The sequence below is a fragment of the Carettochelys insculpta genome, chromosome 6 (genome assembly GCF_033958435.1).
Source record: "Carettochelys insculpta isolate YL-2023 chromosome 6, ASM3395843v1, whole genome shotgun sequence".
Taxonomy (NCBI): Eukaryota; Metazoa; Chordata; order Testudines; family Carettochelyidae; genus Carettochelys; species Carettochelys insculpta.
Window position 1 is genome coordinate 30647177 of NC_134142.1, and position 23344 is coordinate 30670520.

The following is a 23344-nucleotide window of genomic DNA, read 5'->3' on the forward strand; positions in this document are numbered from 1 at the left end:
ATTGAGTTTTTAGTAGAGGAACTGTTGAAGAGCCTGTGTATCCCAAAGGAGGGCAGTAGCCCATGAACATTTTGGATTGGAGTAGTCCATCTGCAAGGGCTCTCCTTTTCAAATGGTTTTGGCTGCGATTAGCTACTGTACTTGAAAAATGGGAAGGCATAAAAATATTTGATCAATGCTGCAGAGTCATGATGTAAATTAAGTATCAAAGGGATAGCCATGTTTGTGTCTTCAAAAACAACAAGAAGTCCTGTGGCACCTTTATAGACTAACAGATTTTTTTGGAGCATAATCTTTTGTTGGCAAAGACCAGCTTTCTCAGATGCATGCGATGTGCGTCTGACAAAGTGGGTCTTTGTCCACAAAAACTCATGCTTCAATAAATCTGTTAGTCTATAAGGTAGCCCAGGGCTTTTCATTGTTGTAAATTTATAAAAATGAAGACGACTCACATAGGCTGTGTCTAGACTAGCCCCCAGCTTCGAAGTGGGCATGGTAATTAGGGTGTAGGGAGATTACTAATGAAGTGCTGCAGTGCATATACAGCACTTCATGAGGCTAAATCTCTCCCCCACCCCCCAGGCAACTTTGAAGTGCTGGCTTGCATGTAGCCGTGGACTTTGAAGTCCCTTTACTCCTCAAAATTTTGAGGAGCAGAGGGACTTGGAAGTGGCGCAGGGACTTGGAAGTGGCGCAGGGACTTAGAAGTACCTGTGGCTGACCCGTGGCTACACGCAAGCTGGCACTTCAAAGCTTGACACTTCGAAGTTACTGCGGGGGGGGTGGGATTTAGCCTCATGAAATGCTGCATATGCACCACAGCACTTGATTAGTAATCTCCTAACACCCTAATTACCATGCCCCCTTCAATTTTGGGGGCTAGTCTAGACACAGACGTAGTGAAATATAGATACAGTAAACCTTCAGCTTACGTGGAGGTTGTGTTCCTGGACAACCACGTGTAAGTCAAATGTCATGCAAGTCAGGACTGGGCTGGGGAGGGGACACTGGTCCTGGTTGCACCTGGTTCTTGGCTCTCCTCCACTTGCAGGAGCCAGGAAACTGAGTGCACCTCTCAGTTTCATGGTTCCCAGGAGTGGTGGGGATCCAGGAACCAGGTGGTAGCCTGATTCACGGCTACTGCAAGATTCCTGACTGCTGCCTGGTTCCCAGCTCCCCATCACTTGCTGGAGCCAGGAAACTGATCAGTCCAGCAGTGCTCGTCAGTTTTCTGGCTCTCACAAGCAGAGGGATCCTGGAGCCAGGCTGCCACATGGTTCCCGGCTCCCACAAGCAGAGCAGAGCCGAGCCGGCTCCCCAACACTCATGATTTTGGCTTGCATTATTGTAAGTTATGTGTAAGCCGAAATCATGTAAGTTGGGGGTCTGCTGCACAGTCTAGCTGGGTAAACAAACCTTTGTGCCAAGAGGAAGGTGGCTGAGCAGAATGACTTCAAGGTGTCGATCAAGTGAAGGTGAGGACATGTGGATCCTGTTGACCTCCTGAAGTTTTCTTCATCTTCCTGCGCATGATGAGCATCATTCTAGACCAAGACCATGACCATAAAATTGTAGGACTGGAAGGGATCTTGAGAGGTCATCTAGTCCAGTCCCTTTCACTCATGACAGGACTAAGCAGCATCAGGACCATTCCTAACAGGTGCTTTTCTAATGTGCTCTTTATGGAATCTCCATCACTTGAGATTTTAATCTCCTTTAGGTAATTTATTCCAGCGCTTAACCACCCTGATGGGAAGTTTTTCCTAATGTCCAACCTAAGTCTCCCTTGCTATAAATTAAGCCCATTCCTACTTGTTCTAGCCTCAGGAGTGAAGAACAAGTTCTCTCCCTCATCACAACATTTTTATATATTTGAAAACAGTTGTCATGTTCCTTTTCATGCTTCTCTTTTCCACACTAAAGAGAACGAGTTTTTTCAATCTTCCCTCATAGGAAATATTTTTTCTAGACCTTCTATTATTTTTGTTCTTGTCTCTGGACTGTCTCCAGTTTGTCCCCATATTTTTCTGAAATGTGCCCAGAACTGCACACGGTGCTTCAGTTGAGGTCTAATTGGCATAGAGTAAAGCAGGAAAATGACTTCTTGTGTCTTGTGTTTGACATTTCTGTTCATACATCCCAGAATGAGATTTTTTTAAAATTTTTGCAGTAGTGTTACATTGTTGATGTATATTAACTTGTGGTCCACCATGATCCCCAGAACCCTTTGTGCGGTACTGCTTCCTGGGAAGTCCACGTCCCATTTTATATGTATGAAACTGATTATTCCTTCCTAAATGGAGTACTTTGCATTTGTCCTTATTGACTTTCATCCTGTTTACTCAAGACCATTTCTCCAGTTTGTCCAGATCATTTTGAATTGCACTTGCAACCCCTCCCTGCTTCGTATCATCCACGAACTTTAAGCATACTCTCTGTGCCATTATCGAAATCATTAATGAAGGTATTGAACAAACCCAGACCAGATCTCTGTATCCCACTGGTTATAACCTTCCAGCACGACCGCAAACTATAACTACTCTTTGGGAAAGGTTTTCCACCAGGTTTGCACCCATCTTATCAGAGTTCCATCTAGGTTGTATTTCCCTGGTCACAAGAGACCATATGAAAAGGTTTAATGAAGTCAACATTTATACCGCGTCTGCTGTTTTACCCCCCTACCCAAAAGGCTTGCTACTTTGTTGAAGAAATCTATCAGGTTTCGGGTGACCATCCATCCTATTTTTGTTGGGACGGTCCCGTATTTGGGACACCAAAAAGGCAATCTTACTCATTTTAGAAAAGGGACCAATTGTCCCATATTTTCTGCCAGCAGCTGTGGCTGCCCCATGCCTGCAGCTGTGTCTTGGGGAAAGCAGGGGGGCTGCCGTGGCTCAGGGAGGGTGGGTGACTGCTGCCTCCTTCTTGGCTCCCCAGGGCTTGGAGGAGCCAGGAGGAGCCACCTCTTCCCTCTATCTTCCTGTTCTCTATTTGGGACAGGGAGATACGGTCACCTAATTAGGTTGGTTTGATGTGATTTGTTCTTGACAAATTAGTATAACCTATTTATTTTCCATGTGTTTTGCAAATTGCTTAATTATTTGGTTCATTATATTTCAGGATACAGAAGTTGAGATGACTGGTCTGTAATTCCCTGGGTTGTCCTTTTATCCCTTTTTGTAGATTGGCACAATATTTGCCCCTTTTGAGTCTTTTGGAATCTGACCTGTCTTCCATGAGTTTTCAAAGGTAATTGCTGATGGCTCAGAGATCTCCTCAGACAGCTCTTTAAGTACTGTAGGATGTATTCCATCAGGCCTTAGTAATGTGAAGACATCAGAGTTGTCTAAATAATTTTTAACAGTTGTTTCCCTGTTTTAGCCTCTCTTCCTTAGATGTTTAATCTATGATGGTAAGGTGAATAACCTGGTTAGGTCCAGTGATGGTACCTCCAGAATAGATATGTGGACAAAGTTGGCAATAGGCCTTGTTGCAAAGAGAAGTTCCAGGACTGGTGTTCCTGCGGTATAGACTGTGGTTGTTTGTGAGAATCCTAATAAGGTTGGGAGGTTGTCTGTAGGAGAGAACAGGCCTGTCACCTAGAGCCTTCTGGAGTGTGGCATCCTGATTAAGGATAGGTTGTAGGTCTATAATAATGAATTGGAGTGGTCTGAGTTGGGGGCTGTAGGTAATGACCAGGTTATTCACAGAATCACGGGCACATTCTCATGTTCCTCAGCTAACATCGTATATGCCATCATGTGCCAACAATGCCCAGATGCTTTGTATATTGGACAGACTTCAAACTCTCTTACACAAAGAATTAATGGGCATAAAACAGATATAAAAACACTCCTGATTCACAAACCTGTCCACCAGCACTTTAATGGAGTGGGCCACTCTGTTAATGACCTGAAAGTCTGTGTCTTACTGAAGAGGAATTTTCACAACAGTTTGGAAAAAGAGGCTGCTGACATCTCTTTTATATTCAAATTCGACACATTAACATGTGGTTTGAACAAGGATGGGAATTTTCTAGGCCATTATCGGGGCTCTTATGCAAACTTGGCGTAATATAATTCTTGTCTCCCCACTCCCCTTCTGCCTCTCTGCTCTCTGATTTGCTCACATTGGTAATATTTTTCTGATTTGTCAACCTTGATTACTATTTTTGGTTCTCTGTGCCTTAAATATTGAGTCTGTTCTGGTCTGGCTGTGATCTGAAGAAGTGAGTCTGTCCCACGAATGCTCATCACCTAATAAATTATTTTGTTAGTCTTTAAAGTGCTACTTGACTGCTTTTTGGTTTGATAGTATGTAGACTAGCACGGCTATCTCTCTGCTACTATTCTGAGTGATAGGTTGTGTAAAATCTTCCGAAGAATCAGTTATGGGCCTAAATTAACTTTTTAAATTCTTATATGTAACTAGTTTAAAAATATCGGAGATAGTGAATCCAATGAAGTTACATTTTTAAGGATTTTAATTGTGTGTGATAGTTTCCTTCACAGTTTAAGAACTGTTCAGAAATTGCAAGCACTGAAACAAGCCAGAACAAGCTTCTGTTTTTGTTTTTTTTTTCCTACCTAGAGTTAAAATTGTGGCAGTAACGTGATTAGGTAACATTTGTTTTATTACATGCAGCAATACCTGATTCTTCTGAGAAGAGTGATTTAATACAAAGCCCTGTGCCAACAGGGAAATAAACCAGAGATCCTAGTCCGTAATCTGTGTTGCAGCCAAATAGGTTTCTGAAGCTTCAGGCATACTATGGCTGCTTGTGGTATGGCAGCTTTACTGAAGAGGATTTACTTGTATTTTTTTCATTGTAAACCAGTTCTTTCACAGGTTTGACTGTGGGATAAATATTTCTTCTGAAAATCAGAAATAAACACCCTGCCTAGATATGGGAGCTTTGTGCTTTTGAGTGAAATGCAATTTTCCTAAATGGCCTCTTGGGACCTAGTTTAGTTTTTACCCTTTTTGGCAATTTCATAGTTTCTAATACATACAGATTAGTTATCCTGAGCCCCAGTTATGTTTCCAGCTTTGAGGGAAGAGGGGAAAACTTTAAAATGAATGTGAGGTTTTTGTTCTCAGAAATGACTTGCTCTCTGTGGGATTGGTTGTTGGGAATGTTTGTGTGCAGCTGATGTGTTTAAATTAAGCTGCTCCATGCAGGTGAGGGGGGCAGGAAGGCCTTTTGTTGGGCATCTGAAGGAGGCAGTCAAATCGCAGATGCTTGTGGTTCCTGAGCAGAAGTAGAAGACTGGCTACATTGCTGTCTCCAAAGGAGAGGGTATGTGTGAGTCAGATGGATCCTGGTTCTTTTGTCCACTAGGAAGAATATAATAGCACCCAGAAGGGCATCAGCAACCCTGTGGTAAAACTATCTTTTGTTTTGTAGTTTTTGGCGAGCAGTAGTTCTGAGTATCTTTGATCCAAACTAGCCATGCCCACAGGCACTTATATCCATGTTCCTTGCCCAACATCTCTCTCTCTCTCTCTCTCTCTCCCCCCCGCCAAGAATCTCACGTGGCCAAAAGTATTCATAGTGGTCTTTTCATTCTCTGTTCTCAGGGTAATTGTTTGTTAGATCAGGACTGACTGTTGCTAGAAGTGGTTGTAGTTTTGCATCAGTAGGGAGTGGAGGGTGGGTGAAAGGGAATTTTGGTCATGTTTGATTACATCTATGGTGGACTCAGTACAGGTTAGTCTATGGGTAACGTGGAGTTGTCTTGTCAAAGCAATTTGCCCAATGGAAGCTCTGTTGGGTGTCCGTGTCCATTTTAAGCATCAAGTAAGGAACTGACAGGGCCCAAGAATAGTTTTTCTGGACACAGTACAAACTTGTAACAAAGGCCTCTCCTCCCCAGCATACCACAATTTTTCGCCTGAGGCAGGATCTCTGGGCCCTGATACAGTGTACTCTCCCCCGTTCAAGTGGGGGCCCTGGTAACTGACTCCAGAACCAATGACAATGACTTGGTGGCCTGTCTTCATAGGCTTTTCCTTCAGGATTAAGTCTTCCTGGCTGTTGAGCATTGTTCTGTTTGAAGAACTTTAAACAAAGCACTTTCAGTAAAGTTTTCATCCAAATTAGTGACTTTTCAGATTTAACTTTACTGGTTCCTCCTTTTTTTTTCCCAAGGGTGAAATACAGAGAAGTTCAATCAACTAAAGGGAACATAGTTCCATAGAGAGGCTGAGGACAGCCCAGGAGCTTAAAGCAAACCCACAACCATTTCCAACTTTCCCCTCAATCCTTTGAGCTTGTGTTTAACTTTCTATCCAACACAACATACCACTTGTACCATTTTTGCACTAAATTGAATAGTGAGCAGCTAGTCTAATTTGTTCTTTGTTCTTTGGACATGTTGTTGCATTTTTGGTACAGTCGGTGCTAGTAAATCCTAATCAATTTGTAAAGCCCATTTTTACTGGGATTATAAAAAGCTTTCAGACTGAAAGTCCTGGAGTAGGTTTGGCAACCACCACAGAGCCTCTTGCTCATTGAAAACAGAACAAGATTTATTTCTGTGCACTAGCAGAGATAAAATCCTAGCTGTTGCACAGGTGGAATTCGTAAGCTCGTGTAAAGTTTTTGTAAAGCCAAAAAAAAAAGGAAGAGAAAGAAATTAAAAAATACATGGTGACAGACCACAAATCCCCATGGTGTTTGAACCTGGTTATGGTCTAAACACAAAGAGCTTTCAGCCATGCATATTGCAGTTTTCATCTCTTCACACAGACTGCAGACAGAGTAGGCTTCATTGTGATGGTTTCTGGAATCTCATATATACAAATGCAAAAAATGTATTCTTTCACTATCTGGGTTTGCTTCTCTCCATATTTCTGTGGCATCTCAGTCTTTCTGCTTACTACAAGGCAATGAAGGCAAAACTATAATCATTTGCTTGCTGGAAGTTTAATCATTGGGTAGTCTCAGATGCTTGAAATGTTTCTGATTGGGCTACGACCATTGTTTACTAAAAAGCTCTCCCTGGCCCTCATATTCCTTTTTGGTTTCCTTTCTCGCAGAAGGAAGCAGTTCGTGTGTCGTCTCTTCTTCTCTTTACTGTTATTTTCCAGAAGAACCAGACTGTGGGTTGGGAGTACAAGTGAATCAAGCATTTATTTAGTTAGCAGCTGTTCCCTCCACATACAGCCATGAACAATATTATCAAGCCTCCTTTACGGGGAAGAAGGGGAATGTTGGCCAGAGTTACTCCTCTTTTCCTTTTCCTCATTTTGCCAAAGGGTCTTTCACTTTTACCTGGGGAGACAGCGGAAGTGAGTAAGAGGAATCCTTATTTAATGCCTCTTCTGAAGAACTGTCTCACTAAATCAAATTCTCTCTTTGAGGGGAAGGTTTTTCTCCATTTGAATAGCCTGCACATGGAAGGGATGGGGTCATGGAGGGGGCATGGATTTCAATTCAAGACAAGGGAGAGTAGTTTAGCATGGTACCAGTTCGTTTGCAATGTTCCCTCTCATTTTTTCCATCTGTGTGCAGAATAAATTTTATAGGTGCACTGAGGCATATTCAGTGGTGCACCATCAAAAGAAACACCTGCTGCATGCTGTGGGCACACTGCTAGTCAGCTGAGGGGCACCTGAATTTCTTCTGGGAGGCTGCCCAAGTGCTCAGCTTACAGGGAACACTGGTTGGTTGGAATCAAGGAAGCATGTCTGCCTGTGTGTACGGGCTGCTTTGGCAGTGCTATCAGAGATAAAGGCAATGTTTATGGTGAGCCTAACTTGCAACTTCTAGCCACACCGGTATATCCCTAAAGGTGCAATCTCTGGCATGTTGACTACTTGGTCAGATTCTTTTTAGGCATCGTGCAGCTATTATTCTTAAAGTTGGAGCTGTATTCATGTGGTTTTCTAATGAATCCAAGACTTGTTGTTCACTCCAGCAAGAGTTAGGGATGGCCTCAGGTCTGGCCTCCTTTTGGGTCACAACATTGACGTGCTCTCTGCTTTAACATGAACATTCTTATACTTCCTTTGGTTAGTAGTTTATAAATTATATTGGTATAACTTCCCTTGTGGCCATTCACTGATGTGTAGTTTACATAATCTTCCTCTCCTCCATTGCCTGGTCCAGGATGATGCAGAAGTTGGTCCCTCGTTAGGACAGTACTTGTGTATGCTTTTCTGAATTGAGGCCTGAAATTGGCTCAGGTATTTTATTGTAATTAGCTCCTTAATGTTCTAATATCAGTCTTTGAGTATTTGAATTCTTTTATTATCCAACACTTACTAAAATAACCCTTTGTCCTTTCTTTTTCAGGAAAAGAGGGATAGAAGTCATACAGGTGAGTAAAGATTATTTTAACTTTTCTGTATAAAAATCAAAATGCTTCTCTCACTTAACAAGGGACAACTCCTATATCTCTGGCAGATATCACCGATAAAAGGAAATAGTGAGGGAGGCATCGGACACCAATGGGCACTGAGCCCATTGATGATGATGATGAGAGATCACCAACAATTTTTTTTTCCTTTTCACCTTCAGTTCATCAGTTTTTTTTTTTGTCTTATCTGACTAATAAGGGAATGAAACATTTTTTCTGAGAAAAGTGAGTCTGAGGCCGCTAAGCATATAAGATAGAACCAATCTGATTTTGTGGCCAGTGGCTAGACTTTTCTGTGTGAACTTGTAAGAGTCAATAACATTGGTTAGGATTAGTAAGTGTCATTTTTGTTTACTGAATTTGAATACAATAAGGCCTAAGAGAAAGAAGGGTTGCCTGCGTGTAAGATACTTGTGAAGAAGTTGGTCCATTATGCAAAGGATATTCAGTAGTGATTGTCCAACATAACTTGACAAAACAACTTCTTAAGTCCTTCCGAAAGGGATGAGAAGACTTTAAGTGCACCCCTCAGAAACCCAGCATAATTTTAAAAAATTGTTGACTATGTCTGGAATACCACCCAATTTAAACACTGATTAAGGGGAACACTAAGCTTGAGGAATCTTTTCCCTCACCAAGAGAAGTTGGTCCAGGAGAGGAAGGACATTGTCACTCACCTTGTCTCTTAAATTTCCATCTGATGCTTTTATTGTTCGAAGAAAGCCCTAAGAGCAAGGTAACTGAAGAGAGAATACTGGCTTTTTTTCCTGTTTACCTTGTGCATTCTACAGCACTTGGTATCATTGTCATTCTTTTCTTGCTGGTTGGTTGCACTCTTGCCCTGCACTGAAGTGATGACCCAGCTCCAGTGCTACGCAAGTGCTGGAGAAGGGATTTCTCCTGTAACAGCAGACTGGGAACACTTGGGAAAGGAGAGAGGTGTGAGTTGAGGTGGTTTGATGGTGTCCTGGTTCTTGCCTGAAAGATCTTTCTGAACATCAGTGGGGTATAAAAAACCTGTAATGGACATTAATAAAGTATTTAAAAATAAAATCAGGTCATGCTATTTAAAGAATTCTCTGTCAGAAAGAAATATACATTAAAAAAGTCAGTTTGATATTAAATTTTGGAGTGTCCCTTGGAGGTGTATGGAAACTGTCCTCATGAAGATCATAACATAGGGAGATATACCTATCTCACACAGCTAGAGGGAACCTTCAGAGGTCATTGAGTCCAGTACCCTGCCCCCTCAGCAGAACCTATCACCACCCCGACGGAAGTGTGTGTTTGGTTTTTTTTAAATCTATTTGCCCAGACCCCTAAATGGCCTCCTCAAGGATTGAGCTCACAACACTGGGTTTAGCAGGCCAGTTGTTAAGCCACTGAGCTGTCCTTTTCACCTGTTGTTAGTGCAAGAAAAGAAATAATCAGCCCTAATGTCCATCTGTATTTAAACATACTCCCAGGAGCTCCTGTCACAAGAGCGTCTCCTTCCCTTTGCCAGCTGCTGCCAAGAGCAAAACAACATATTCATTGTTCATTGTTTGCTGTTTGTTTAGACTCTCCAGATCTATGCCTAAGAGATGCTGGCAATGTTTAGGAATTTCATGTGCTAGAGAAGATGAGCATTAGCCTACATTTTATTATAATGACTATCATCATTAAAACATTATTAATAATCACTGAAACAGCCCCCACTGGCTGCAAAGACAGGAAGATTCTTTTTATTTCTCTGGGTACTTATATTAGGATGACTGAGTTTCCATTACAGCAAGGTGTTAATAAACAGATCTCAGGATAAACCACCTCATACTCTTGGCAATAAACAAATATCTTGGTGCACATAAATACTCAGATCCTTGCATCTGTGGTCCTGCTCGCGCAAGGTAAGAAGTTTTGCCACTGATTTCTGAATACATTTAGCGTGCTGTGTGCATTCACAATCTATCAGGATAGCCGAGGAGTCAGTAACGAGTTTGCTGCTAACAGGTTGGACTCTAAAGGATGGTTCATTATGCAGTAGTGGACTAAAGAAGTATGGTGGTAATTTGTGTGAATAGACACAAAGTGCTTGTCTCATTTTCTAAAATGTTGCCCAGTATGGAGAAGATCTGTGGATCTTCCCAGTAGAAGAAAGGAAACTTATAACTGCACTTATCTGAAAATTTCCTGTTTCTCTTCTTTTTGAGGTAAGGTGCCCGATGTTTCTGCTAACTTTTTCTATCCACACACAGAGTAAATTTTATTACCTGCACCAAGATGTGCAAATGTACACCACCAGTAGAAACACATGCTGTTGGCTGCAGGCACTGTGCCAGTCAAGTGCAGAACCTAAAACTGGACGCCATACTCCAGATGTGGCCTCTCCAGTGTTGAATAGAGGGAAATAATCATTTCCCTTGGTCTGTTGGCAGTGTGCCTACTAATGCAGCCCAGTGTGCTATTTGCCTTCTTGGCAACAAGGACACACTGATGAGTTATATCTAGCTTCTCATCTACTGTAATACCCAGGTCGTTTTCTGCAGAGCTGCTGCTTAGCCAGTTGGCTCCCAGTTTGTAGAAGTACAAGGGATTGTTCCATCCTAAGTGTAAGACTCTACACTTGTCTTTGTTGAACCTTACCAGATTTCTTTTGGTCCAGTCCTCTAAACTGTGTAGGTCACTCTGGCTTGTCCCTACCCTCCATCATATCTACCTCACCCTCCAGCTGTTTGTCATCCGCAAACATGCTGAGTGTGGAAACCAACCCATCATCCAGGTCAATAACAATGATGTTGAACAAAACCAGCTCCAGGATCCACCTCTGGGGCGCTCCGCTTGATATTGTCTGCCAAGCAGACGTTGAACCACTGATCACTCCACATTGAGCCCAATGATCTAGCCAGCTTTCTGTCCACCTGATAGTCCATTCATCCAGACCATACTGATTTAACTTGCTGGCAACAAAGCTTTGCTGAAGTCAAGGTATATCACATGTGCCATTTTCCCCATTATCCACGCAGCCACATGACAGCTGCAGTTGAAGCAGTATGAACCGGCACACTGGAAGCACCAGTGACATAGTGCCTTGCACTTGTTCCTGGGAGCAGGAACCTGTGGATGCTGTGTGGTGGGATGAGCATAAGAAGGCCAGCAGAACTAGGGCAGCTACAGTGCTTTTAGCTTTTTTATTAAGTAGGGATATTGCCCAGGTGGAGCTGAACTTCAGCTAAAGGCTTCATTTAATGTATTCATCCACTGCTCATAAACTGTCTGGAATAGCAGTTGCCTGTCTATTTAAGGTGATGCAAATGTGATACAGGTGAAAGGGATTCCAGCCAAAGACTTCAAAAATCATAAGTAGGGGAACTTTTCCTTTACTTTTTTCCCATTGTATTTTAAGGGATAAAACTTCTTTCTACATTTATAAAATATTCAGCATGTAAAACAATGAATTGCTGTCTGGGGGTTTGGCAGTGGACTTAGGTGCAATTGTTTTAATTGGAATCTTTTAAATGTAACGTTTATTTGGGGCTTGGGTTTTTAAACAAAAAGTTACATTTTTGGTCCAGTTTAGATTGGCCTTGTTACCTTAGCTAGTAACATGGCCTGTTGGTCCTATCAGTTTGCTCTCTCTCTCATTGCTGTATGGCCTGAGGTTTCGGGAGTGAGCAGGGTTAACAATACCTTGCTTTGGTATTGGTATTGCTAAGGTTAAAGATATGCACATTTTTTTATAAAGCGGAAACCCTCAGAAAGACATCTGAGGGTGGCTTACAGTTATTTTTGTTTCAAGTTATGCAAATCATTATTAATTAGCTTCAGCTCTTAAGACCTTGACAAATTGCTTGATTTAGATTTTGTTTCAAAGTTTTGAGCATTTACATTCCAAGGGACTTCAGAGCCCACTTAACTACCTCATCCAACCTTTCTTGGACACGCAATTCATATTTTTCTATTTTTAAACTGAGGATTTGTAAGTGTGGGTTTTTTGGTGCCTAATGAACATTAGCATGCTGTGTCTTGGAAAGGCATTGAAGTTGCTTGGCTACGAAACTGGGATTAGTCATTGAGTTCCTAGCTCTGATTTAAAGAAATGCAACAATCGGAGCTGAAAATTAAAATATTTTTAATGTGGAGTAGCTGATTGTAGTAGTTACAAAATTCTTGGTTTTTTTCCCCCCCAAACTCTTTGGGGGTGCACGTATTTCAAATCCTTTATTTTTGAGTGGAATGCTAGCCTTTCAACAGTTGGCTTTTCTAAAATCTGGGAAAGAGAAAGGTAGTTTTATCTTGAATTAAAGTAGAATACTGGTGACAACAGTTTCCACTAGTTGTTGCCAAGGAACAGTTGTGTTCTTAAAATATTGAGAGGTTTATTTTCGCATGAAGTATTAAATGGAATAAGCTAGGAACAGCAAAATATATAACCAAAAGGAGGGTGCTCATAAAATACATATCCAATAACATATACAGAAAGATGGGACTGGAAAGCTTCCAAAGCAAGCAGAGTTGCTAAGATGTTGGAGAGTTGGCTCACTAGAAGAATAGCATTTATTTTCATTTGCGTGCCAGCTTCTCAGTAAAGTACACATTCTACGGGGTAGAGCATTCAATACTGACCTCTATGTGCCTTTTTGAAAAACTAGTACGTGACTGACTTGACTTAAACCTTTGTACCCCGAGTGGAGCATAGGTCATCTACAAGTCTCCTCCACTTCACCCTGTCTTGGGACAAAACTTCTAGCTGACTCCAGGAGTATCCCAGTTGTTGTCCTTCAGTCTCACTAGATCTTCACATTGTCCGAGGTCTTCCTCTCTTCCATTTTCCTTGCAGGTTCCATTTGAGACCATGATGGACTACGCCAGACGATAGTTTTCTGAAAGTGTGGCCTAGCCATCCCCACTTTCTCCTCTTGATTTGATCTTTAAGTGGTTCTTGTCCTGCTGTGTTCCAAAACTCCTCATTTGTGACAAAGTCTTGCCATTGGATGTGAAGGGTGTACCTCCAGGCATCTGTTTATGAATGTCTGTAGCTTGTGATTTGAAAACTTTTTACTGTGCCACATCTCGCATCCATATAAGAGCACACTCTTCCTAGTTGTGTTGAAGATCAGCAGTTTTGTCTTTGTAGATATTATCTGTGAGCTCGATATGGGATGAAGAGTCCTGAATGCCGCAGTTGCTTTCCCTATTCTGGCACTGATACCCTTGTCTGTTCCTCCATCTCTGCCCATAATACTCCCCAACTAGTTAAACTGCTCCACATCTTCCAGGTCATCGCCTCCCAGTGTGATGGTGGTGGTGTTGGACTGGTTGATCCTCATCGTTTTTTGTCTTTCCCTTGTTAATACTTGGTCTGGTCATGAAGGCACTTTTTTATCTAGCATTGCAAACTTTTCTTCCATGCATTCGTGTTGGTGTGAAAGAAGGGCGAGATTGTCAGCAAAATTAATAACCTCTAGCTGTTTGAGAAATGTCCATTGAATGCCCCATTGATGGCTGTCTGTTGTCATGCTCATAATCCAATCCATTCTGATCAAGAACAGGAAAGGTGACAATAGACATCCTTGCCCCACTCCTGAGAGTAAGCTGAAGAATTCTGTCAAGATACTGCTGTGAACAACTTGGCATGTCAAGGGCTCATACACTGAATGGATCAAGTTAATAATTTTGTATGGGATGCCAGTGTGTTGCAGCAGTTTCCACTAGGTGTCTGTATCAACACCATCAGAGGCTTTTTTCAAAGTCTCTGAAGTTATGTACAGGGGGTAGTTCCACTTGAGTGAAAGTTCTGTGATCACTCAGAGTTGCTATTTGGTCAGTACAAGATCTCTTGCTTTGGAAGTCAGCCTGTTCTTTCCTGAGCTGTCTATTAATATCTGTCTTCTTTCTAAGAGACTCTTATTGAAAACTTTTCTTGGCATAGACAGTAATGTGATGCCCCTCTACTTCTCGCACTCCTTCAGGTTGCTGTTCTTTGGAAGCTTGAAAAGGTAGCCATGTTTCCAGTCTTGTGGGATCTCCTCAGTGTCCCAAGTTTTCCTACATAGATTATACATCATGTTGACTAATGTCTCACTACCTGCCTTGATTGCTTCTGTGGGGATGTTGTCTGGACCAGGTGCTTTTTTCAATTTTCAGATGGGCAGTGGCTTTTCTGATTTCTTCTTTTACAGGTCTGTTGCTGTAAATATGTGGAGGTATATTTGCAGGTGGTAACTTTGTATGTTGCACGTGTGGCACAGCAGTGCAGTAGCTCTTCAAAGTTCCTTCCATCTACTGAACTGTTTGCTTGGGGTTTTTCAGCACTTTTTAGGGTTTGTTGTCCTCTTTCCAAATGTATTGTTGCTGGTTTCTTTCCAGACTGCTTTGGTGTGTTCCCAAATTTGTTCCACAGTCGCATCTTTTGGGATGAGGTTTGTCAAAAGTGCATATCTGTTGGACAACTCCACATGGAAACCAGTTCTCGTGTCTCTATCCTTCAGCTGCTCCATGTTGAATCACTGTCCCGGTTTGGTTGCTTCTCTGATGTAGAGCTTGAACTTGAGTTTCATTGTGAACAAATGGTGGTCTGAACCTACATCTGCTTCTAGTGCGGATGTCCGGCATCGATATTCTGAAAGAACTGCTGATGCAGATGTGATGAGTCTGGTTTTCTGACTGGTGGGCCACGAAACCCGAGTGATCTTATGGATCCTTTTGTGTAGAAAAACTCTACCACCTATCATCAGTCCATTGAAGGAACAAAAGACATGGAAGTGCTCTTCATTTTCATTATGTTGTCTAGGCCGCCTTTTCCAATGGTCTGTTCTCTGCCTGTATATATGCTTCCAATTTTTGTGTTGAAGTCACCCATCAAAATCAAGATACCCTTCTTTGCTTTTTGGCTCACAATGCTTTGTAGTTTCTCTTAGAAATCTGTTTTTACATTCTTCAATTGCTCTGTTGGTTGGCACATAACATTGCAAAATCAGTACCTTTCGAACTTTGTTGTAGAAACGGGCTGTGGTGATGTGTGGTGATACTCCGGTCTACTCCATTAAAGCACCAGACGCTTCTCTTGATAACATCTAGCCCACATCTTCTGAGTGTGCTGTGCCCTCTTCTTCATATCCTGAATATCCTGAATAGATGAGGGTTTCACCTGTTGCTAGGCGTAGCTGCCCAGGTTGTGTTCATCTTGTCTCTCACAAGCCCAAAACTGCAAGCTTGTACTGTTTAATCTCTGCTGCAATCCCCACTTGATACATTGTCCAAAGGTTCCACATACCAAACTGCGTGGTAGTCCTTTTGCCTTTCCCTATCACGCTTCATACTTAGTCCATATGGATTTCCTACCCCTCCAAGACTTGTGTAGTTCTAGGTTTCTTTGTAGATATTTCTGCAACATTAATTTTTTTACAAATAGGGTTGTTAACCCTAAGCCAACCGTTTTTTACCTTGGGGAGAGGTTATCTGAATGTGTCTGGTCTCTACCCTTTGACCTGTCCAGTTTGGGTGGCCCTTCCAGGAGCTGTAGCTTGCACTGGCTTAACTCTCCACCCCATGGTTCATTCCTTGTTGTGTTGAGGTGTCTTGTGTGTCTCAACGATCCGGAGAGCTAAAAACTAGTACCCGCCCCTCAAACTCCCTCTGCCTTTTGCCGATAACTTGCAGATGTTTTGACATGTGGGACTAGATATTAGAGGTTCATTTTAATATTAGAAAGGATGCTGGTATCTTCCTAGAGTTACATTTTGACTTCCTGTATAAAATAGTTGTGGCTCAGGAGTGTCTTCTGAAATTAAAACAGATTTTTTTCTTTTAAAAAATCCACAACTTTATCCCCAAGAAATCAGAATTAAAAAAATCTTAAACTAAATTCCAGCTCTTGTTTCTAGAAGTGAGGTAATGTGAGGGTCTTTTTTTAAACTGGTAAATCAATGTTGCTAACAGCAAAGCACTTTTTGCTGAGGTGATTGGAATTGCAGATTCCAGTGCACACAGGGATAGAGAAAGAGACTGAGGTTTTGACATGATGGCACATTGTATTCTGCAAATTGGAGTTGAAAGGAAAATCAAACACATTTGTTTCTGCTCTATTCAGAACAGCTGCATAAATAAATATATGTAGAAAAAAATAAATAAAAAATATGCAAGTTAAATATGCATTTAAAATCAATCATTCTAAGATATTGACCTGTTAAAAATTGTATCTGCATCTGCTGCAATTTATCTTAAGGGTATGAATTACTGTTTAAGTGCTTTTTGAAAATTTTACCCATCTTCTTCAAGCCTACAAAATCTATCTAAGCATACCTGCCATGAATTTTCTTCCAAAAATTTTTTTGTTTTCCTCAGGGCCCTAATATAAGGTATCAGTGTAGAGCAAATGAAGGGAGTCTGGGGACTTGCAACTCAAATACTTTCTTTAAACTTTGTAATCTGTTTACAGTCATTTTGCACCTCTTCAGTAGCACGGAAGGTAATCTGGCATGGGAATTGCTGAGCATGGGTCCCAAACCTGGATAGTGCAGAGATCCAGGGGTGGTGGTGGGGGATGTGGAGGGGAAGGGAAGGGATTGAGAGAGAGCAAGAAGTCAGTTGCTTATAGTCTGACTAGACGGTGGTTTTAAAACTTTTGTAATGTGGGTGCACAGTGTAGAGAAAACAGAACTTCTGATTCACAGGATTTAATCTGACATTAGAGAGGTAGGAAGAGTTGGGATGAGATTGTCAAGTTCAGGTTGTATTGTCCGCTTGTAGGATCAAAGACTTTGAGTAGTGTTCCTCCCACGTGGACATCTGCAGCTTTTTGTCTGTGATCACCTGCCCATTTAAATGCCTCAGTAGGGTGACTTCGGTAACGTTTGGTCTGAGCGTTTTCTTCAGTCATCATACATAGTTTTCAAGTCTCCCAAATCAGATGCCTTTTGAAGATTAGAACATAGATCGGCCCTTGTTCGCACACCTCCTGGATTCTCTCTGAAGAACAGATCTTGCATTTACTCAAGGTATACCTCAGTGACCCAATGCCATTCTGGATAACAGCCCAGTAGATGTGGTTCAACAGTTCTGTTACCTTGGATGTACTGTCGCCACAGACCTATTCATGGATGAAGAGCTGACCATCAGAATTGGGAAGGCAGCTGCTATTTTTGGCAGACTTACGAAATGATCATGGGACAGTCTGAAGCTGACAGTGAAAACAAAGATGCTAATCTACCAGGCATGTGTGTTGAGTATCCTGCTATATGGTTCTGAGGCTTGGACCACATACTTGAACCAGGAGAAAAAATTGAACAGCTTCCATCTTTGCTGCCTCTGCAGAATTATGATTCTTCTTCGAGTGGTCCCCGTGGGTGCTCCACAGTAGGTGTCGGGCTCGCCCGGCGCCGCAGATCGGAATTCTTCTAGCAGTTTCCACTGGATCATGCATGCACCGATGCACGCCGCTCTCTTGCGTGCCCTCGGTCATGTGCGCGATCCGGTCCCCTCCAGTTCCTTCTCAATAGCCAACAGCTGCAGATGGAATCCGCTCCGGCTCTAAAGCCTGAGACAGATAAGATAGTTGTTTTACTTGTTAGCTCGTTGTTTTTACTATTATACAAAAAAAAAAAAATTGGAAAAAAAAAAAAAACATAGAAAATAGTAGAGAGAAGAGGAATGGAGGGAAGAGGAGCAGACAAAGAAGGCTGTTTAAGCCGTCCGCTACCCTGAAGGCCGTGAATGTTGTTTGAGTTGTGGAATGCACTGATCGGCGGATAAGTACCCTATTAACAGTAAAGACTCACCACGATGGCTTCCTCGGGGTTTAAGAAATGTGAGTCATGCCGCGAGGCTATGCCGGCCTCTGATGGGCATAGTGAGTGCATTCGTTGCCTGGGTGAGTCCCGTGTTACCCAGAAGCGTTCGTAATGCGCTAAGCTTACAGCCAGGGCCAGGAAGGACAGGGAGATGAGGCTCAAAATGATCTTGTTTGATAAGGCCCTCCAGCCTGAGCCGCCGGAGAAGCCTCGCGCAGAAGGGCCCTCCGGGTCACAGAAAAGGAAGGCGGCGTCTTTGACCCCCTCTGTGCAAAAGAAGAAGAAATTCTCCCTGGCTTGATCCTTGGCAGCGGTTCCAGCGAGCAGGACGAGCGGAATGCAGAGCTCTCAGCCGCGGGCTGATGAAAGCGGCAGCATGGTTGCGCACGTGGCTGGGGCCGGGCCTCTGACTATGCAGCAGTCGGCACGGAGGGCGCTGCGGGTGGCAGCGTGGCAAGCGCCGGAACCGGCAGCGCCGCCTCATGTGGCACTGGCTATCACGGTGCTGACAGCGCAGGGGCACCCAGCACGCGGCCCAGCGGCGCCGGAGGAAGCTACCTGCATGGCACTGCTTATGACGGTACTGAGCGCGGCACCAACAGCGGGGCCGAGATCCCTGGCGCGGGAGGGGGCGGCACCCACCCTGCAGGGGTGGGGGAAAGCTAGAGCCAAAACCCGGCGCTTCAGTCCATCTCCAGACAGGGCTGCGATGCCCTTATCATCCAGCCCCCACCCCCGAGATACACACTCCGCCTCGCTGGGCGGCAGCTCCACCGCCTTATTTCAGACCTCCCTCTCCGTTCCTCCAACCACCTTCGCCTTGGCTCAGGCCACCTTCACCCTTTTTGGGCATGGATCCCTATGAGTACTATCACAAACCAGCTTCACCATTATCAGTGTCATCGCGGAGATCCCGCTCTCCCAGACATCATGGGTACACTCTCCGATCGTGGTCCAGGTCTCCATCACCGGGCCCTTGTCCATGTTGTTATGGCCGTCCTCATCATACTGAACACCGACATCGGAGGTCTAGATCCAGGGGCAGATCCCCTCCCACTCCTTGCCAATACTCCTGTGTACACTCTTGCTCTGGGAGAGGACCGCAGCTGTCCCAGGGGGAATTAGGTCCAGAGTCCTGAGACTTTCCTTCACAGCCCACGAAGGAGCAAGCATACTAGCGAACTCAGGAGCCAGAGGACTGGGGGGAGGGTTATCCCAGCGGTTCCTCCTCATCCTCCCCAGATAAGGCAATTGTCCCCGGGGATGTCTCCCCTCCGGATGGCCTTAAACAATTCCAAGAGCTGTTCAAAAGAGTAGCATACACACAGGATATTCAAATAGCAGAGGTACAGGAGAAGCATCATAAACTCCTGAAAAATTTGAGACCCCCGGCTTCATCTAAAATCACTATCCCACTGGACGAAGCCATTATGGAGTCAGCCACTAACATATGGCAGACTCCGGCCTCTATTCCGCCTACGAATAAAAGGGCAGATAAGAAATACTTCGTCCCAGCCAAGGGCATGGAATTCCTGTTTAGCCACCCACTGCCCAATTCTTTGGTGGTCGAATTGTCCCAGCAGAGGTGGAAGACGCCTCACTACAAATCAGGGGGGTCAGATAAAGATGCTGAGAAATTAGAGCTGTTCGGCAGGAAGGTCTACTCCTCGTCCTACCTTATTATTGAGAATGGCAGACTACGCGGCACATTTATCAAACCATAGCTTTGACAATTACTCTAGACTTACCTCTCTCATGGATTCCCTCCCGGAGGACAAGAAGCCAGTGTTAAAGGCGATCGTCCAGGAGGGCTACGTGGCCTCGCGAATGGGAGTTCAGGTTGCCCTGGACGTGGCGGACACAGCGGTACGCTCAACGGCCACATCAGTGGTAATGCGTAGGGAATCCTGGCTCCAGACGTCTGGTATCACCAGAGATCTACAGGCGAAGATCGTGGATCTTCCCTTCGACAAGCAAAAGCTGTTTGCAGAATCATCCGACTTGGTCCTCCACTCTAGCAAAGATTCGAGGGCCACACTTAAGACCTTGGACATCTACACTCCTCCATACAAGAAAAAGAAATTCTGTCCTCAGCAAAGGCGCTACGCTTACCAACCACAACGCGCACAATTATCAGCGAGGCTATGACCAAGGATGCCATCAACAGCAGCAACAGTACAGGGCCCCCAGGCGACGTTCCCAACAAAGTCGTACAACCTCGGGGCAAGCCCAGAGGCAGCAGGTTTGATGGGTATGTCGAGGACTGTACTATCAACACCATCACTCAATGCCACTCTCACCTCATGTTCCATCATCGCCTCAAACCGTTCCACTCCCAATGGCAAAACATCACAACAGACAAATGGGTGCTGGAAATTATAGCCACGGGTTACACGATCCCCTTCCAGTCACTACCACTGACGAAACCTCCCACTTGGCCTCTTCTCAGGGATTCTTCTCACGGGGCGAGTCTGAAGCAGGAGGTAGATCACCTCATGTTCATAGGGGCAGTGGAAGGAGTGCCGGAACAATTTCAAGGTAAAGGTTTTTACTCGCGCTACTTCCTAACAGAGAAGAAAACAGGAGGCTGGAGGCCGATTTTGGATGTATGGGGCCTCAACCGATACTTGCGCAAGCAGCGCTTCCGGATGATTACAGTTGTCTCCATACTTACGGCACTGGACGATGGAGACTGGTTTGCAACCCTTGACTTACAAGACGCTTACTTTCATATAACAATCCACGCGGCACACAGACGCTTCCTCCGCTTCACGGTCGGCGGGGAACACTTCCAATACAGGGTTCTTCCGTTCGGCCTATTCTCGGCACCGAGAGTCTTTACCAAAACCCTGGCAGTGGTATCAGCTTACCTGAACAGGCAGGGCGTGTTTATTTTTCCATATCTGGACGACTGCCTACTGAAAGAGGCCTCAAAGGCAGAGGTCCTACGCATGATACGCGTCACTGCGAACACGTTTACGTCAGTGGGCCTAGTTACCAACCTTGCAAGGTCAAAGACTGAACCCACGCAAGATATAGAGTTCATAGGGGCACGCATAAACTCTATCGCATCAAGAGTATACCTGCCCGACGCCCACTTCCGCACCATCAAATCCTTGGTGCAAGTCATGATGTACAGCCCCGCGGTGCCGATCCTAACATGCCTGCAACTGTTGGGGTGCATGGCGGCCGCCATGTTTGTGGTACAGAATGCCAGGTTACACATGCGAAGCCTGCAGCATTGGCTGGCGAGTGTTTACAGACCGGCAGCCCATACCGTTCACAGGGTAGTATCGCCCACGATGGAGGTATGGAAGTCGCTAGCGTGGTGGGCAGATCCCAAGAACCTGCTAGTGGGAGTGCCCTTCCACCAACCACAAATTTCCATTTTTCTTACAACCGACAGCTCCCACATAGGATGGGGAGCGCACATTGGCAGCAGGGTGACGCAAGGGCTGTGGTTCCCTGTGGAACAGACACTGCACATAAACATACTGGAGCTCAGAGCAGTGTTCAATGCGTGCAGACATTTTTGGAAATACCTGCACGGCAAAGTAGTCAGGATCAATACCGACAATACCTCCACCATGTTCTACATCAATCGACAAGGAGGGGCATGGTCCTATGCGCAGAAGCAGTCCGATTGTGGAATTGGTACATTACCAACAACATAACGTTGAAAGCCTCGTACTTGCCGGGTGCCCACAACGTGAAGGCAGATCAACTGAGCAGGCGCTTTGCACTCACGCACGAATGGCAGATCCGCTCCGGCCTGCTACGACGCATATTTTGCACCTGGGGGTTTCCCCAAGTCAATTTGTTTGCCACCCAGTGCAACAAGAAGTGCCCTCAGTACTGCTCCAGAGCAGTAATAGGGCGGGGGTCCGTGGAGGACGCCTTCATGATCTCATTGAAGGGCCCTCTGCTCTACGCGTTTCCCCCCTCAACACTTATCCACAAGGTTCTGCAGAAAGCCAGAAGGGAGAGAGCTCACATGATACTCATAGTTCCAATTTGGGACCGACAACAATGGTTTCCCCTGCTTCTGCGCATGTCGGATTGTCCACCACTCCCCCTACCGGTCGCGCTGGACTTACTCACGCAGGCTCAGGGGTCCATAGTGCACCCACACCCTCAGGGACTCCGCCTACAAGCATGGTTAATCCATGGCTCAGCACCTTAGAGAGCATGTGTATGGAGGTAGTAAGACAAGTCTTAGAGTGTAGCCGAAGGACCTCCACCAGGAGGACTTACGAACAGAAATGGACACGCTTTACCGCCTGGTGCTCTGCCAATCAGTTAGCTCCTCTTGACGTTCCTATAACTGTAATTCTAGAATACCTGCTGGACCTCAAACGAGACGGGCTCTCTCTATCCTCGCTAAAGGTCCACCTTGCAGCTATATCAGCTTTTCGGCACAAAGAGGAAGGGTCCACTGTATTCGCCCATCCTGTCGTCACAAGGTTCTTGAAGGGGCTGGTAAACCTGTACCCTCCTCGAAAACCGCTACCACCATCATGGAGTTTGGACTAGGTACTCCACACGCTATCGGGACCACCCTTCGAACCATTAGCCACGGTACCCCCCGACTGCTTACCATGAAAACGACCTTCCTTGCAATTAGGTGAGCCCGCAGGGTGAGTGAGCTCACAGCAGTGATGGCAACGCCACCCTGCACAGTATTCTCAAAGGAGACGGTGATCTTATGGTTACACCTAGCCTTCGTTCCGAAAGTTTCCTCAGAGTTCCACATTAATGAACCAATAGTATTACCCTCATTTTACCCGAAGCCTCACAGCTCCAGCAAGGAGGCGTGCCTGCATCTCCTAGATGTGAGGGGGGCGTTAGCCTTTTACGTAGACAGAACTAAACTCTTCCGGAAAATGGACAGGCTTCTGGTGTGTCTCGCTCCCAGGTCAAAAGGGGAAGGCCTCTCTTCCCAGAGAATTTCACTGCACATTGTGTCCTGTATAAAACTGTGCTACGAGCTTCGAAAGACCCCTTTGTTAGCCCCGCCCAGGGCTCACTCCGCCAGAGTGGTGGCGGCATCAATGGCCTTCTTCAAGGGAATCGCGTTGAAAGACATTTGCAGAGTGGCGACTTGGTTATCCTACGACACCTTCGCCAAGCATTATGCCCTGCATCGGTTGTTCGATGAGGATAGCCATCTGTCGACAGCAGTCCTCTTGGGGGGCAAGCTGCACATGAATCAAG

At 44.7% G+C, this 23344-nt stretch overlaps 1 protein-coding gene across 1 annotated transcript in view; it reads left to right on the plus strand.

The window, feature by feature from the left end:
- Window positions 1–23344, plus strand: part of ITPK1 (inositol-tetrakisphosphate 1-kinase) — a 199042-nt gene that overhangs the window by 52483 nt on the left and 123215 nt on the right. Inside the window, exon 3 of the mRNA XM_074996597.1 lies at window positions 8300–8324. Within this exon, the coding sequence (XP_074852698.1) occupies window positions 8300–8324 (25 nt within the window). The remainder of the gene's footprint in view (window positions 1–8299; window positions 8325–23344) is intronic.